Source organism: Oncorhynchus mykiss, chromosome 7, assembly GCF_057628025.1.
Source record: "Oncorhynchus mykiss isolate SJ-2025 chromosome 7, ASM5762802v1, whole genome shotgun sequence".
NCBI classification, from domain to species: domain Eukaryota; kingdom Metazoa; phylum Chordata; class Actinopteri; order Salmoniformes; family Salmonidae; genus Oncorhynchus; species Oncorhynchus mykiss.
In genome coordinates, this window is record NC_143028.1 from 10,970,001 (window position 1) to 10,986,883 (window position 16,883).

The 16,883-nt window shown below is 44.1% G+C and overlaps 2 protein-coding genes across 2 annotated transcripts in view; both read right to left on the minus strand.

The window, feature by feature from the left end:
• The window catches only part of LOC110528781 (rab GTPase-activating protein 1-like), a 14,631-nt gene extending 4,647 nt beyond the window's left edge, over nucleotides 1–9,984 (minus strand). The window contains exons 1-3 of the mRNA XM_036982757.2: nucleotides 9,513–9,984; nucleotides 4,056–4,127; nucleotides 3,620–3,730 (exon numbers count right to left, since the gene is read on the minus strand). Of these exons, the coding sequence (XP_036838652.2) occupies nucleotides 3,620–3,730; nucleotides 4,056–4,127; nucleotides 9,513–9,611 (282 nt within the window). The 5' untranslated portion in view covers nucleotides 9,612–9,984. The remainder of the gene's footprint in view (nucleotides 1–3,619; nucleotides 3,731–4,055; nucleotides 4,128–9,512) is intronic.
• A 4,261-nt stretch (nucleotides 9,985–14,245) lies between these two features.
• LOC110528908 (protein FAM163A-like) lies at nucleotides 14,246–16,535 on the minus strand. Its single transcript, XM_021611094.3, has 3 exons — nucleotides 16,429–16,535; nucleotides 16,106–16,291; nucleotides 14,246–15,971 (listed from the first exon to the last, which is right to left on the minus strand). The coding sequence occupies exons 1-3, from the start codon at nucleotides 16,519–16,521 to the stop codon at nucleotides 15,696–15,698; spliced, it is 555 nt and encodes a 184-aa protein (XP_021466769.1). The 5' UTR covers nucleotides 16,522–16,535; the 3' UTR covers nucleotides 14,246–15,695.
• Nucleotides 16,536–16,883: the final 348 nt, after the last annotated feature.

Here is a 16,883-nt window from a genome sequence, read left to right on the forward strand (position 1 = left end):
GGGTAGTATCTAGGGTAGTATCTAGGGTAGTATCTAGGAGGTAGTATCTAGGAGGTAGTATCTAGGGTAGTATCTGGGGTAGTATCTAGGAGGTAGTATCTAGGAGGTAGTATCTAGGGTAGTATCTAGGGTAGTATCTAGGAGGTAGTATCTAGGAGGTAGTATCTAGGGTAGTATCTAGGGTAGTATCTAGGGTAGTATCTAGGAGGTAGTATCTAGGAGGTAGTATCTAGGGTAGTATCTAGGGTAGTATCTAGGAGGTAGTATCTAGGAGGTAGTATCTAGGGTAGTATCTAGGGCAGTATCTAGGGTAGTATCTAGGAGGTAGTATCTAGGGTAGTATCTAGGAGGTAGTATCTAGGAGGTAGTATCTAGGGTAGTATCTAGGGTAGTATCTAGGAGGTAGTATCTAGGAGGTAGTATCTAGGGTAGTATCTAGGGTAGTATCTAGGAGGTAGTATCTAGGAGGTAGTATCTAGGGTAGTATCTAGGGTAGTATCTAGGGTAGTATCTAGGAGGTAGTATCTAGGAGGTAGTATCTAGGAGGTAGTATCTAGGGTAGTATCTAGGAGGTAGTATCTAGGAGATAGTATCTAGGGTAGTATCTAGGAGGTAGTATCTAGGAGGTAATATCTAGGGTAGTATCTAGAAGGTAGTATCTAGGAGGTAGTATCTAGGGTAGTATCTAGGAGGTAGTATCTAGGAGGTAGTATCTAGGGTAGTATCTAGGAGGTAGTATCTAGGAGGTAGTATCTAGGGTAGTATCTAGGAGGTAGTATCTAGGGTAGTATCTAGGAGGTAGTATCTAGGAGGTAGTATCTAGGAGGTATGGGCTAGATTACATTACATTCTAAGAAAAAACGATGCTACATAGAACATGAAACAGTTCTTCAGCTGTCCCAATAGGAGAAGCCTTTGAAGAACACTTTTTGGTCCAGGTAGAACCCTTTTGGGTTCCATGTGAAACCCTTTTCATCAATGGTTCTACATGGAACCCAAAATAATTCTTACTGGAACCAAATAGGGTTCTACCTGGATACCAAAAAGGGTTGTCCTATGGGGACAGCCAAACAATCCTTTTAGAACCCTTTTTTCTAAGAGTGTAGAAAATGTTATTGTTCATAGGGAAAGGGTAAATGAGGTAGGGGAGGTGCCTACAGTTAGAGGGCCGGAGGAGTGCTTAGGAGTTAGGGGGCTAGGGGGAGTGACTAGGAGCTAGGGGAATAGGGGGAGTGACTAGGAGCTAGGGGAATAGGGGGTGTGACTAGGAGCTAGGGGAATAGGGGGAGTGACTAGGAGCTAGGGGAATAGGGGGAGTGACTAGGAGCTAGGGGATCTAGGAGGTAGTATCGAGGTAGTATCTAGGGTAGTATCTAGAAGGTAGTATCTAGGAGGTAGTATCTAGGGTAGTATCTAGGAGGTAGTATCTAGGAGGTAGTATCTAGGGTAGTATCTAGGGCAGTATCTAGGGTAGTATCTAGGAGGTAGTATCTAGGGTAGTATCTAGGGTAGTATCTAGGAGGTAGGGGCTAGGATAGTATCTAGGGTAGTATCTAGGGTAGTATCTAGGAGGTAGGGGCTAGGATAGTATCTAGGGTAGTATCTAGGGTAGTATCTAGGGTAGTATCTAGGAGGTAGGGGCTAGGATAGTATCTAGGGTAGTATCTAGGGTAGTATCTAGGAGGTAGTATCGAGGGTAGTATCTAGGGTAGTATCTAGGAGGTAGTATCTAGGGTAGTATCTAGGAGGTAGTATCTAGGAGGTAGTATCTAGGGTAGTATCTAGGGTAGTATCTAGGGTAGTATCTAGGAGGTAGTATCTAGGAGGTAGTATCTAGGGTAGTATCTAGGGTAGTATCTAGGAGGTAGTATCTAGGAGGTAGTATCTAGGGTAGTATCTAGGGTAGTATCTAGGAGGTAGTATCTAGGAGGTAGTATCTAGGGTAGTATCTAGGAGGTAGGGGCTAGGATAGTATCTAGGGTAGTATCTAGGGTAGTATCTAGGAGGTAGGGGCTAGGATAGTATCTAGGGTAGTATCTAGGGTAGTATCTAGGAGGTAGGGGCTAGGATAGTATCTAGGGTAGTATCTAGGGTAGTATCTAGGAGGTAGTATCGAGGGTAGTATCTAGGGTAGTATCTAGGAGGTAGTATCTAGGGTAGTATCTAGGAGGTAGTATCTAGGAGGTAGTATCTAGGGTAGTATCTAGGGTAGTATCTAGGGTAGTATCTAGGAGGTAGTATCTAGGAGGTAGTATCTAGGGTAGTATCTAGGGTAGTATCTAGGAGGTAGTATCTAGGAGGTAGTATCTAGGGTAGTATCTAGGGTAGTATCTAGGAGGTAGTATCTAGGAGGTAGTATCTAGGGTAGTATCTAGGGTAGTATCTAGGGTAGTATCTAGGAGGTAGTATCTAGGAGGTAGTATCTAGGGTAGTATCTAGGGTAGTATCTAGGAGGTAGTATCTAGGAGGTAGTATCTAGGGTAGTATCTAGGGCAGTATCTAGGGTAGTATCTAGGAGGTAGTATCTAGGGTAGTATCTAGGAGGTAGTATCTAGGAGGTAGTATCTAGGGTAGTATCTAGGGTAGTATCTAGGAGGTAGTATCTAGGAGGTAGTATCTAGGGTAGTATCTAGGGTAGTATCTAGGAGGTAGTATCTAGGAGGTAGTATCTAGGGTAGTATCTAGGGTAGTATCTAGGGTAGTATCTAGGAGGTAGTATCTAGGAGGTAGTATCTAGGAGGTAGTATCTAGGGTAGTATCTAGGAGGTAGTATCTAGGAGGTAGTATCTAGGGTAGTATCTAGGAGGTAGTATCTAGGAGGTAGTATCTAGGGTAGTATCTAGAAGGTAGTATCTAGGAGGTAGTATCTAGGGTAGTATCTAGGAGGTAGTATCTAGGAGGTAGTATCTAGGGTAGTATCTAGGAGGTAGTATCTAGGAGGTAGTATCTAGGGTAGTATCTAGGAGGTAGTATCTAGGGTAGTATCTAGGAGGTAGTATCTAGGAGGTAGTATCTAGGAGGTATGGGCTAGATTACATTACATTCTAAGAAAAAACGGTGCTACATAGAACATGAAACAGTTCTTCAGCTGTCCCAATAGGAGAAGCCTTTGAAGAACACTTTTTGGTCCAGGTAGAACCCTTTTGGGTTCCATGTGAAACCCTTTTCATCAATGGTTCTACATGGAACCCAAAATAATTCTTACTGGAACCAAATAGGGTTCTACCTGGATACCAAAAAGGGTTGTCCTATGGGGACAGCCAAACAATCTTTTTAGAACCCTTTTTTCTAAGAGTGTAGAAAATGTTATTGTTCATAGGGAAAGGGTAAATGAGGTAGGGGAGGTGCCTACAGTTAGAGGGCCGGAGGAGTGCTTAGGAGTTAGGGGGCTAGGGGGAGTGACTAGGAGCTAGGGGAATAGGGGGAGTGACTAGGAGCTAGGGGAATAGGGGGTGTGACTAGGAGCTAGGGGAATAGGGGGAGTGACTAGGAGCTAGGGGAATAGGGGGAGTGACTAGGAGCTAGGGGAATAGGGGGAGTGACTAGGAACTAGGGGAATAGGGGGAGTGACCAGGAAGTAGGGGGCTAGGGGGTGATGTGAGGTTGATGTGGGGTGTACCTGATCCAGGTCAGTCCTCAGGGAGATCTTGCTGGTGATCAGTCTGTGGGCCAGAACATCATTCTCCTCCTCCAGACGCAGACTGGCCTGCTGCAGCTGACGGTTCTCCCTCTGCAGGAACACACAGAACAGAGAACACAAAGTCAGGTTCTACCTCCTTAAAATGCACAGGACATGGAACACAGTCAGGTTTGTCCTATAGATTGCTATAGAATATGGAACACACATTCTGGTGGGTTTGGGGGGTAGAGAGAGAGAGAGTGCTGGTTTTGGGTGTAAGGGGGAGGGGTGCATGGCAATACTGACTGTTTAGGTGGGGGAGGGGAGTAGCAATAGTGGGTGGGGTTTTGCTGTATTGTTGGGTGGTTGGGTGGAGGTGGAAGGGAGGGAGGGGTTGGGTTTAATACGTATCAAAGTGCTAACGGTTTGGTCCTACCTGGTATCTGTCTATGTGGTCATCCTGTTGTTGCGGCTGGTTATCTCTCAGCGTGGCCTTCTTACTGGGAACCTGTAGAACCACAACAGTCAAGGTTGAGTGAGAGAACGGTCCACAGGCTCAGCATACATAAACAACAGCCAAGTTTGATTGAGAGAAAGTTATATCACACAAACAGAGATGGAGTGATTGGAAAGAATTTACAACAACAAAACAGAGCAAACTAGAATGCTATTTGGCCCTAACCAGAGAGTACACAGTTGCAGAATACCTGACCACTGTGAGTGACCCAAACTTAAAGAAAGCTTTGACTATGTACAGACTCAGTGAGCATAGCCTTGCTATTGAGAAAGGCCACCGAAGACAGACCTGGATCTCAAGAGAAGACAGGCTATGTGCACACTGCCCACAAAATGAGGTGATAACTGAGCTGCACTTCCTAACCTCTTGCCAAATGTATGACAATATTAGAGACACATATTTCCCTCAGATTGCACAGACCCACAAAGAATTAGAAAACAAATCCAATTTTGATAAACTCCCTTATCTACTGGGTGAAATATCACAGTGTGCCATCACAGCAGCAAAAAGGTCAACCAGTGAAGAACAAACACCATTGTAACTACAACCCATATTTATGTTTATTTATTTTCTCTTTTGTACTTTAACTATTTGCACATCATTACCACACTGTATATATGCATAATATGACATTTTAAATGTCTTAATTAGTTTGTAATTTTTGTAAGTTTAATGTTTACTGTTAATTTTTTATTGTTTATTTCACTTTTGTTAATTATCTATTTCACTTGCTTTGGCAATGTTAACATACTGTTGAAGTAGGAAGTTTACATACACTTAGGTTGGAGTCATTAAAACTTGTTTTTACACCACTCTACAAATGTCTTGTTAACAAACTATAGTTTTGGCAAGTCGGTTAGGACCTCTACTTTGTGCATGACACAAGTCATTTATCCAACAATTGTTTACAGACAGATTATTTCACATATAATTCACTATTACAATTCCAGTGGGTCAGAAGTTTACATACACTAACTTGACTGTGCCTTTAAACAGCTTGGAAAATTCCAGAAAAGGATGACATGGCTTTAGAAGCTTCTGATAGGCTAATTTACATAATTTGAGTCAATAGGAGGTGTACCTGTGGATGTATTTCAAGGCCTACCTTCAAACTCGGTCCCTCTTTGCTTGACATCATGGGAAAATCAAAAGAAATCAGCCAAGACCTCAGAAAATAAATTGTAGACCTTCACAAGTCTGGTTCTTCCTTGGGAGCAATTTCCAAATGCCTGAAGGTACCACGTTCATCTGTACAAACAATAGTACACAAGTATAAACACCATGGGACCATGCAGCCATCATACCGCTCAGGAAGGAGACACGTTCTGTCTCCTAGAGATGAACGTACGTACTTTGGTGCGAAAAGTACAAATCAATCCCAGAACAACAGCAACGGACCTTGTGAAGATGCTGGAGGAAACAGGTACAAAAGTATCTATATCCACAGTAAAATGAGTCCTATAATCGACACAACCTGAAAGGCCGCTCAGCAAGGAAGAAGCCACTGCTCGAAAACCTCCATAAAAAAGCCAGACTATGGTTTGCAACTGCACGTGGGGACAAAGTTCGTACTTTTTGGAGAATTATCCTCTGGTCTGATGAAACACTATTTGGCCATAATGACCATCGCTATGTTTGGAGGGAAAAGCAAGCTGAAGAACATCATCCCAACCGTGAAGCACAGGGGTGGCAGAATAATTTTGTGGGGGGGCTTTGCTGCAGGAGGGACTGGTGCACTTCATAAAACAGATGGCATCATGAGGTAGGAAAATGATGTGGATATATTGAAGCAACATCAAGACATCAGACAGGAAGTTAAAGCTTGGTCGCAATTGGGTCTTCCAAACGGACAATGACACCAAGCATACTTCCAAAGTTGTGACAAAATGGCTTAAGGACAACAAAGTCAAGGTATTGGAGTGGCCATCACAAAGCCCTGACCTCAATCCTGTAGAAAATGTGTGAGCAGAACTGAAAAAGCATGTGGAGCAAGGAGACCTACAAACCTGACTCAGTTACACCAGCACTGTCAGGAGGAATGGGCCAAAATTCACCCAACTTATTGTGGGAAGCTTGTGGAAGGCTACCAGAAACGTTTGACCCAAGTTAAACAATGCTACCAACTACTAATTGAGTGTATGTAAACTTCTGACCCACTGGGAATGTAATGAAAGAAATCAAAGTTGAACTAAATCATTATCTCTATTATTATTCTGACATTTCACATTCTTAAAATAAAGTGGCGATCCTAACTGGCACGTTTGTCGTATGAAGGACACCAAGGCGCAGCGTGGTATGTGTACATTCTTCCTTTATTAAAGAAAGACCACTGAGCAAACTAACAAAACATGAAGCTAATGAGTAGTGCAAACAGACAACTAAACATAGAACAAGAACCCACAAATACCCAAGGGAAATGGCTACCTAAATATGGTCCCCAATCATAGACAACGATAAACAGCTGCCTCTGATTGGGAACCATATCAGGCCACCATAGACATACATATACCTAGACCTACAAAACCCCTAGATATACAAAAACCCTAGACAATACAAAACTAGCATACCCACCCTCATCACACCCTGACCTAACCAAAACATAAAGAAAACAGAGATATTACTGTTTTTCTCAATTGCTAAAACACTAAAACCCATTGGCTGAACAAAGTTCTCAGTTGCCTGGACTCATTTAGCTAATTATTCAGTCTGTTGTCAATACCTTAAACCATTTCACATGGTAAAACACCATTTGCAGATCTCACTTAGACTTTTCAACAAAACTCTAAACACATTCTCATTCTCAAAACACATTCTGCACTCTATTGCACATGTCATCCATACTGGTAAACACAAGGGGCAACAATCAAATACAAATAGAGAACATATGTAATTGATTGAAAACAACCACTCAAAATTGATTTAACCTGTTTCAAATGATGCGACACAACCAATATAAGCCAGTTCAGAGAGCAAACAGGTTGTTGAAGGTGGGAAGGAGAAAGTCTGAGAATGGATACTGTAGTACAGTGCATTGTAGGCTGTATACTGTACAATGGACAAATTGTCTGGCCCTGAACATTGTGCTTTCCATTTATTAACAGTACTGACTGCTCAATAGATTTTGACTGGTTGCAGGTTCATATCAACAAAGAACAAGAATTACAGTATGACAGAGACAAAGGACAGGTTTGTGAGATGCAGGGTACAGTACTGTAAAAATAGGAGTACAAAAAGGAGGAAGAACAAAAAACGAAATTGCAAAGAGCAAAGCAGAGGAGTAATTTCTGATCAATTTTGAGCTACTATGATAGAACATTTTGCAAGAGGAGTCAGAGGTTATGTAAATAGTGCTTGAAGATGAGGTTTTGGGTTGAATGTAATTAGGAAATGGAGCAAGGTTTCAGAAATTGTGTTTTAGCAATTGAGAAAAATTGTAGAGGTCAGAGCGTGACAAACTGACCTAAGACGGAATTGTTACTAGAATTAAATGTCAGGAATTGTGAAAACTGAGTTTAAATGTATTTGGCAAAGTTGTATGTACACTTCCGACTTCAACTGTATGTTTCCCATGCCAATAAAGCCCCTTCAATTGAAAAATTGAATTGAATTGAATTGAATTGAATTGAATAGAGAGAGAGAGAGAGAGAGAGAGAGAGAGAGAGAGAGAGAGAGAGAGAGAGAGAGAGAGAGAGAGAGAGAGAGAGAGAGAGAGAGACAGAGAGAGAGAGAGAGAGAGAGAGAGAGAGAGAGAGAGAGAGAGAGAGAGAGAGAGCACATTTTGCAACGCACGGAAGATAATAGTCTTCACATGTAACAGTCAAACCTCCTAAAAAGATAACAAGAAGTTCAACATCTGGTGCAAATGCTTAGTAACCCTGGTCCTTGTTGTGAATGTCATGCCCTAGAGCAGGGGAGATGGTACAGGAGTTTAGTCTGCATGGCCACTAGAGGGGGGTGTTGCTGTTGTTGTTGTTTGCCTTAGAGCAGGGGAGATGGTACAGGAGTTTAGTCTGCATGGCCACTAGAGGGGGTTGTTGCTGTTGTTGTTGTTTGCCTTAGAGCAGGGGAGATGGTACAGGAGTTTAGTCTGCACGGCCACTAGAGGGGGGTGTTTCTGTTGTTGTTGTTTGCCTTAGAGCAGGGGAGATGGTACAGGAGTTTAGTCTGCATGGCCACAAGAGGGGGGTGTTACTGTTGTTGTTGTTTGCCTTAGAGCAGGGGAGATGGTACAGGAATTTAGTCTGCACGGCCACTAGAGGGGGGTGTTGCTGTTGTTGTTGTTTACCTTAGAGCAGGGGAGATGGTACAGGAGTTTAGTCTGCACGGCCACTAGAGGGGGGTGTTGCTGTTGTTGTTGTTTGCCTTAGAGCAGGGGAGATGGTACAGGAGTTTAGTCTGCACGGGCACTAGAGGGGGGTGTTGCTGTTGTTGTTGTTTGCCTTAGAGCAGGGAGATGGTACAGGAGTTTAGTCTGCATGGCCACTAGAGGGGGGTGTTTCTGTTGTTGTTGTTTGCCTTAGAGCAGGGGAGATGGTACAGGAGTTTAGTCTGCACGGCCACTAGAGTGGGGTGTTGCTGTTGTTGTTGTTTGCCTTAGAGCAGGGGAGATGGTACAGGAGTTTAGTCTGCATGGCCACTAGAGGGGGGTGTTGCTGTTGTTGTTGTTTACCTTAGAGCAGGGGAGATGGTACAGGAGTTTAGTCTGCACGGCCACTAGAGGGGGGTGTTGCTGTTGTTGTTGTTTGCCTTAGAGCAGGGGAGATGGTACAGGAGTTTAGTCTGCACGGGCACTAGAGGGGGGTGTTGCTGTTGTTGTTGTTTGCCTTAGAGCAGGGGAGATGGTACAGGAGTTTAGTCTGCATGGCCACTAGAGGGGGGTGTTGCTGTTGTTGTTGTTTGCCTTAGAGCAGGGGAGATGGTACAGGAGTTTAGTCTGCATGGCCACTAGAGGAGGGTGTTGCTGTTGTTGTTGTTTGCCTTAGAGCAGGGGAGATGGTACAAGAGGTTAGTCTGCATGTTCACTAGATGGCTGTCCTATAATACTGTAGTTGGGGGTTGTTGCTGTTGTATGACCACATGCTCTATGACACAGCAGCAATTGTGTTATGGTTGTATAATGGTTGTGGTCTTACCGTGTGTTTGGGTATGGTTGTGTCATGGTTGTATAATGGTTGTGGTCTTACCGTGTGTTTGGGTATGGTTGTGTCATGGTTGTATAATGGTTGTGGTCTCACCGTGTGTTTCGGTATGGTTGTGTCATGGTTGTGTAGTGGTTGTGGTCTTACTGTGTGTTTGGGTATGGTTGTGTCATGGTTGTATAATGGTTGTGGTCTCACTGTGGGTTTGGGTATGGTTGTGTCATGGTTGTGCTCTCACCGTGTGTTTGGGTATAGACTCGGCCATCAGGCAGGCCAGTATCTTCTCCTCCGCCATGTGGGAGTCATATACCACCCTGAAAGACACTTCTTCCATCATCCTGACACACACACACACACACACACACACACACACACACACACACACACACACACACACACACACACAGCTGGAGGATGCAGGCCTCTACTCTCAGGTACGTGAACCCCAGTAGGAGAGAGAAGCTCCAAAGAATTAGTTGGTCAGAATTCCAACAGGTGTTCTAGTCAGACAGGTAAACCTCCTTCACACAGGTAAACCTCCTTCACACAGGTAAATAAACTCCTTCACACAGGTAAACCTCCTTCACACAGGTAAACCTCCTTCTCACACAGGTAAACCTCCTTCACACAGGTAAACTCCTTCACACAGGTAAACCTCCTTCACACTGGTAAACTCCTTCACATAGGTAAACTCCTTCACACAGGTAAACCTCCTTCACACAGGTAAACCTCCTTCACACTGGTAAACTCCTTCATATAGGTAAACTCCTTCACACAGGTAAACCTCCTTCACACAGGTAAACTCCTTTACACAGGTAAACCTCCTTCATACTCCTTCACACAGGTAAACCTCCTTCACACAGGTAAACCTCCTTTACACAGGTAAACTCCTTCACACAGGTAAACTCCTTCACACAGGTAAACTCCTTCACACAGGTAAACTCTTTCACACAAATAAACTCCAGTAGCAGAGAGGCACGTGTTGATACACAGCTGAGCTCCCTCTAACAGGTGAATTCCAACAGAGGTAGTAACTCCCAGTCAGTCAGATATACACAGGTCAACACCCTGACAGGTGAACTTCAGCAGGTCAGAGGCGGTACTTGTGAAAAACAACAGCTGAAAGCCAGGTAAACTAACTCAGGTAGTCCAAAGGTAAAGTCCAAGGGCATAGTCCAACATGTGCATGAAACACACAGACACACTCCAGCTAGCAGGCAGATACAGCAGTGGATGAAACACACACAGAAACACATACAAATGAAGAGGTACAGGTTTGACGGGTTTATATATACGAGGTGTGTGACACAGACACACCTACTGCTGTCCTCCCCTTTCTTATTCTCTTCACCCTCCTCTCATTCCCTCTCTATTGCTTCCCTGTAAAGAGATTCACACTCCTCCACTCTGAAACCCCCCAACCCAGTCAACACACACACACACACACACACACACACACACACACACACACACGTAGAACACGCATATTAATGATGCCCTCTCAACTGAGAGGTAAGAAGGTTCATGCTGTTCTATGCCTGGTATTTAGGATATGTGTGTGTGTATGTGTGTGTGTGTGTGTGTGTGCGTGCATGCGTGTGTGTGTGTGTGTGTGTGTGTGTGTGTGTGTGTGTGTGTGTGTGTGTGTGTGTGTGTGTGTGTGTATGCGCATGTGTGGTATGTGTGTGTGTGCGTGCATGTGTGTGGTGTGTGGGTGCCTCTCCTCACAGTGCTATTGTCTCCAGAAGGCCAGGGCTGAAAGGGGTTTGTCAGGAGTTTAAACTGGTCCTGCCACTACAGTAATACTTACAATACATCTGAACACAACACAGAAGATGCAACCCAAAAGCTGTCTCTCTCTCTCTCTCTCTCTCTCTCTCTCTCTCCCTCTCCCTCTCTCTCTCTCTCTCTCTCTCTCAATTCTACACACGTTGTCTCTTACTCACGATATCTCAGCGACAGTAAGCGACTTGTGGTCCCACAGAGCTTTGTATAGATTGATCACATCTCTGAACTACAACACAGGGACGGCTCTCCAGATGAACCAGGAGCCTCTAATTAACAGAAGGGAAACAAAGACAAACACATGAAACTGTCTTTACTTATATGTGACCATTTATGATCCTTTACTCTTACTATTTGTTCTAATATTACTGTTTTAAAACGGCCTCATCTGACTCCAGGTTGCATGGGGCATGCGTATGTTATTCATAAGCATGCCCCATTCAAGAAATTTAGAACCAGGAACAGATATAGCCCTTGGTTCTCTCCAGACCTGACTGCCCTTAACCAACACAACAACATCCTATGGTGTTCTGCATTAGCATCGAACAGCCCCCGTGATATGTGACTTTTCAGGGAAGCTTGAAACCAATATACACAGGCAGTTAGAAAAGCCAAGGCTAGCTTTTTCAAGCAGAAATTTGCTTCCTGCAACACAAACTCAAAAAAGTTCTGGGACACCGTAAAGTCCATGGAGAATAAGAACACCTCCTCCCAGCTGCCCACTGTACTGAAGATAGGAAACTCTGTCACCACAGATAAATCCACTATAATTGAGAATTTCAATAAGCATTTTTCTACGGCTGGCCATGCTTTTCACCTGGCTACCCCTACCCCGGTCAACAGCACTGCACCCCCCACAGCTACTCGCCCAAGCCTTCCCCATTTCTCCTTCTCCCAAATTCAGTCAGCTGATGTTCTGAAAGAGCTGCAAAATCTAGACCCCTACAAATCAGACGGGCTAGATAATCTGGACCCTTTCTATCTAAAATTATCTGCTGAAATTGTTGCCTGTTCAACCTCTCTTTCGTGTCGTCTGAGATTCCCAAAGATTGGAAAGCAGCTGCGGTCATCACCCTCTTCAAAGGGGGGGACACTCTTGACCCAAACTGCTACAGACCTATATCTATCCTACCCTGCCTTTCGAAGGTCTTCGAAAGCCAAGTCAACAAACAGATTACCGACCATTTTGAATCCCACCATACCTTCTCCGCTATGCAATCTGGTTTCAGAGCTGGTCATGGGTGCACCTCAGCCACGCTCAAGGTCCTAAACGATATCTTAACCGCAATCAATAAGAAACAATACTGTGCAGCATTATTCATTGACCTGGTCAAGGCTTTCGACTCTGTCAATCACCACATCCTCATCGGCAGACTCGACAGCCTTGGTTTCTCAAATGATTGCCTCGGATGGTTCACCAACTACTTCTCCGATAGAGTCCAGTGTGTCAAATCGGAGGGCCTGTTGTCCGGGCCTCTGGCAGTCTATGGGGGTGCCACAGGGTTCAATTCTTGGACCGACTCTCTTCTCTGTATACATCAATGATGTCGCTCTTGCTGCTGGTGAGTCTCTGATCCACCTCTACGCAGACGACACCATTCTGTATACTTCTGGCCCTTCTTTGGACACTGTGTTAACAACCCTCCAGACGAGCTTCAATGCCATACAACTCTCCTTCTGTGGTCTCCAATTGCTCTTAAATACAAGTAAAACTAAATGCATGCTCTTCAACCGATCGCTGCCTGCACCTGCCCGCCTGTCCAACCTCACTACTCTGGACGGCTCTGACGTAGAATATGTGGACAACTACAAATACTTAGGTGTCTGGTTAGACTGTAAACTCTCCTTCCAGACCCATATCAAACATCTCCAATCCAAAGTTAAATCTAGAATTGGCTTCCTATTCTGCAACAGAGCATCCTTCACTATGCCAAACTGACCATCCTACCAATCCTCGACTTCGGCGATGTCATTTACAAAATAGCCTCCAATACCCTACTCAATAAATTGGATGCAGTCTATCACAGTGCCATCCGTTTTGTCACCAAAGCCCCATATACTACCCACCACTGCGACCTGTACGCTCTCGTTGGCTGGCCCTCGCTTCATACTCGTCGCCAAACCCACTGGCTCCAGGTCATCTACAAGACCCTGCTAGGTAAAGTCCCCCCTTATCTCAGCTCACTGGTCACCATAGCAGTACCCACCTGTAGCACGCGCTCCAGCAGGTAAATCTCTCCGGTCACCCCCAAAACCAATTCTTCCTTTGGCCGCCTCTCCTTCCAGTTTTCTGCTGCCAATGACTGGAACAAACTACAAACATCTCTGAAACTGGAAACACTTATCTCCCTCACGAGCTTTAAGCACCAGCTGTCAGAGCAGCTCACAGATTACTGCACCTGTACATAGCCCATCTATAATTTAGCCCAAACAACTACCTCTTCCCCTACTGTATTTATTTTGCTCCTTTGCATCCCATTATTTATATCTCTACTTTGCACATTCTTCCACTGCAAACCAACCATTCCAGTGTTTTACTTGCTATATTGTATTTACTTTGCCACCATAGTCTTTTTTTGCCTTTACCTCCCTTATCTCACCTCACTTGCTCAAATTGTATATAGACTTATTTTTCTACTGTATTATTGACTGTATGTTTGTTTTACTCCATGTGTAACTCTGTGTTGTGTCGAACAGCTTTGCTTTATCTTGGCCAGGTGGCAATTGTAAATCAGAACTTGTTTTCAACTTGCCTAACTGGTTAAATAAAGGTAAAATATATATATTTATTTTAAATTCTATCTGCCAACAGCAGAGTGAGACAGGTGATCCTGAACAAGTCTTGTTCACACAACTCACAGACACAACACCATACAACTACCTTTTAGAGAAGGCCCACAGGACAACCAGGTTGTGTCAAAGCATCATAACACTAGCGTCTAGATTGACATTGTGTTGTTGCTTATTTATATGTATTTGTCAAATTTCTGAGTCTGCTTTTAATTTGCGGGGCTCAGTTGGTAGAGCATGGTCCTTGCAACGGCAGAGGAGTTGGTTTGATTCCTGGGACCACCCATACGTTATAAAACCATAAATGAATGCACCCAAGTCGCTTTGGATAAAAGTGTCTGCTAAATGGTATATATTATTTGATTCATTGTTAGTGAAGAAACACAGACGAGTTCAGGCAGATATACATATTCATTTATCTTCAAAAAGGAACATTGTGTGTTAAACGTGGAATTCATCTTCAGAGTTCATTTTAAAGGGAGACTCAGCTACATGACATCATCGTACACCACAGGTCAACTTCCTGTTTAGAGACATCATCAACAACAAAATTCTAATCTGTCACTGGCTCTTCCCAATATGGGCATGTGTCAATGAACAGTGCAAATAGTCTGTAAGCAGGAAGTTTCCCTGCTGTGTATGATGATGTCATTTTTAATAGAAATAGTCCACCTTTAATAGAAAAAATAAATATAGTATAGAATTAGTGAATTCAATATTAAAGTTACCTTCATTGGCAGACTACAAGCAGCAAGCAAAGTGTCTTTGTGTGAGTGTGTGACTACATAGCAGTGAACACAAACTTTGAGTGTTTTTTTTCAGTAAATCAACACATGAACAGACAGATGTCCATTTTCCCATCAACTCTCTAACAAAGAATCACAAAAGGACGAGAAGTGAGGAAGACTAAGATGTGAAGACTATGGCTTTGTCGAAAATGGCATCCTGTTCCCTAGATAGTGCACTACTTTTGACCAGACCCATATGGGTCCTGGTCAAAACTAGTGTACTATATAGGGAATACAATGCAATTTGGGACGCACCCTGTGAGAAAAGTGCATTGTGTGAAAACAGTCAAATCTCTTTTATCAATACTAGTCTATATTATCAACAGTGTCATGATGAACATCTTTTAGTGAGTGTACAGAATCTGTTTTGAAGGACTGAAGGGTAAGGGCTAAATGAAACATCCTAGAATTGGACAAACAGATGCCCTCGTTGGCTAAAATGTTTGTGTGTTTGTATTGTTTTAGCCAGGATTATATATAATGCATCCGGATATCCTCTTACAATAATATATATTTTTTAAATCACATGTAAAACTGCAAATGTTTTTTTTCTTCTAAGGGTCAACCAGGGACATACTGCTCCTTTAAACTCTGGAAGAAAAAAAAATCTTACAAACTTACAATGAAAACACATATAGCCCTCATGTCAGTCACCTCATTCACATTATCAGGTTTCAGGCAGAGGAGAGAGATGATGGAAAATGATGGAAAAGGAGGGAGAGAAAGACAGATCGAGAGAAAGAGAGAGAAACAACAGTGTGTTGCTGCTCTCGTCTATCTTCTCCCATCATCTGTAGTACTCTCCCATAGTCAAAGCCAACATCTCCTCCACTGTAGGGGTTACCAGATGACCAGACCTCCACACCGCTGCACCAGACAAGGGTCCGTATGTAGTTCTATCCCGATCAGGAGGCTCCATCTGTGGGTTCAGTGTGTGTCTCTCTCCCCTGGATGGGTGATAATCTGGATGTCTCTGGGTCTCTTTCCCCTGGGAGAAGGAGTGTTTGTATGAGTACGTGTGTTACGTCAGTGTGTGTGTGTGTGTGTGTCCATGTGTGTCAAACCGGTGTGCTGTAGGGGCGTCTGTTACTGCAGGGTGTGTTAGGGTGGATGTCAACGGGGCTATAGTAGCTCAAAGGGGATTGGCCGGGCTGGGTCAAAAAGAAGGGCGCCTGCGGCGTGTCTGACGGGGGCAGTGATTGACACAGTCCGGGGTTGTCATAGTGATACGTATGGAATCCCAGCCGCTCGGTTCCGTTGTGCAGCTCGTCACTAAGTTCTGGGCGTAGCCAGAAGGGGGAGCAGGTGGGGCAGTAGTTGGGGGGAGGGCCCACCTGGAACACACACAATCACCATAGAAATAGAATGATTGAAATAGAATGAGTCATTCGAATTCTATGTATGGATCAACTGCCTACTGTAGCTCTAGGTTTAGGTCTAGGGTTTTGTGTTAGTCCTGTACTCTAACCTCCAGGGGCTCCAGGCAGAGAGGGGTGACAGCCAGGCTGTCCATCCCAGGGGCGCTGCAGGCATTGCAGGCAAAGTGAGCCTGAACCTCCCCTTGAGCATCCCCTTCTCCTCCTCCCGTTCTGTCACCTCCTCCAGCCATGGAAGCAAAGTCCACCTCCGACTCATTTTTCTTACAGCAGTAGTACTGGAATTGGAGAAGGAGGGGAGGTTTTGTTGCCAATCAGTTATTGTTCATGAAAGACTGTGCAGATAAAACACACACACAGGCACACGCACACACAAACATACACACAGTCACATGGACACACACACACAGGTTACCTGGAGCCTGCAGTAGCATAGCACTGCTACAATGCAGAGCAGGATGACTGTGGCGAGAAGTCCTCCACTTATTACTACTGTTCCTGCTGACATTAAACTGGTTACAAGTCTCCATCAAACCCTGGAGAGAGAGAGAGAGGGAGGGGAGAGAGAGAGAAGTAGTTAGTTATACTCTATGTTCTTAACTATAGCACATTAAAGGAGTGTAATACTTACGTTCAGCAATGGGTTCTATACCTGCAAGGACAAAGACAATAAAAGGACCTAAATTAGTTTGGTTGGGATAGAACTATGATCTAAATGAACTAAGGCCAGGGCCCGTGTCTACCATGTGCCTCAGGATATGATAGCTGATCTAGGATCTGTCCATACAAACTTATTCATCATGAAATAAAATGCTAAACTGATGCTAGATCAGCACTCCTCCGAGACGCTTTTTTGTGGATACAGGCCCA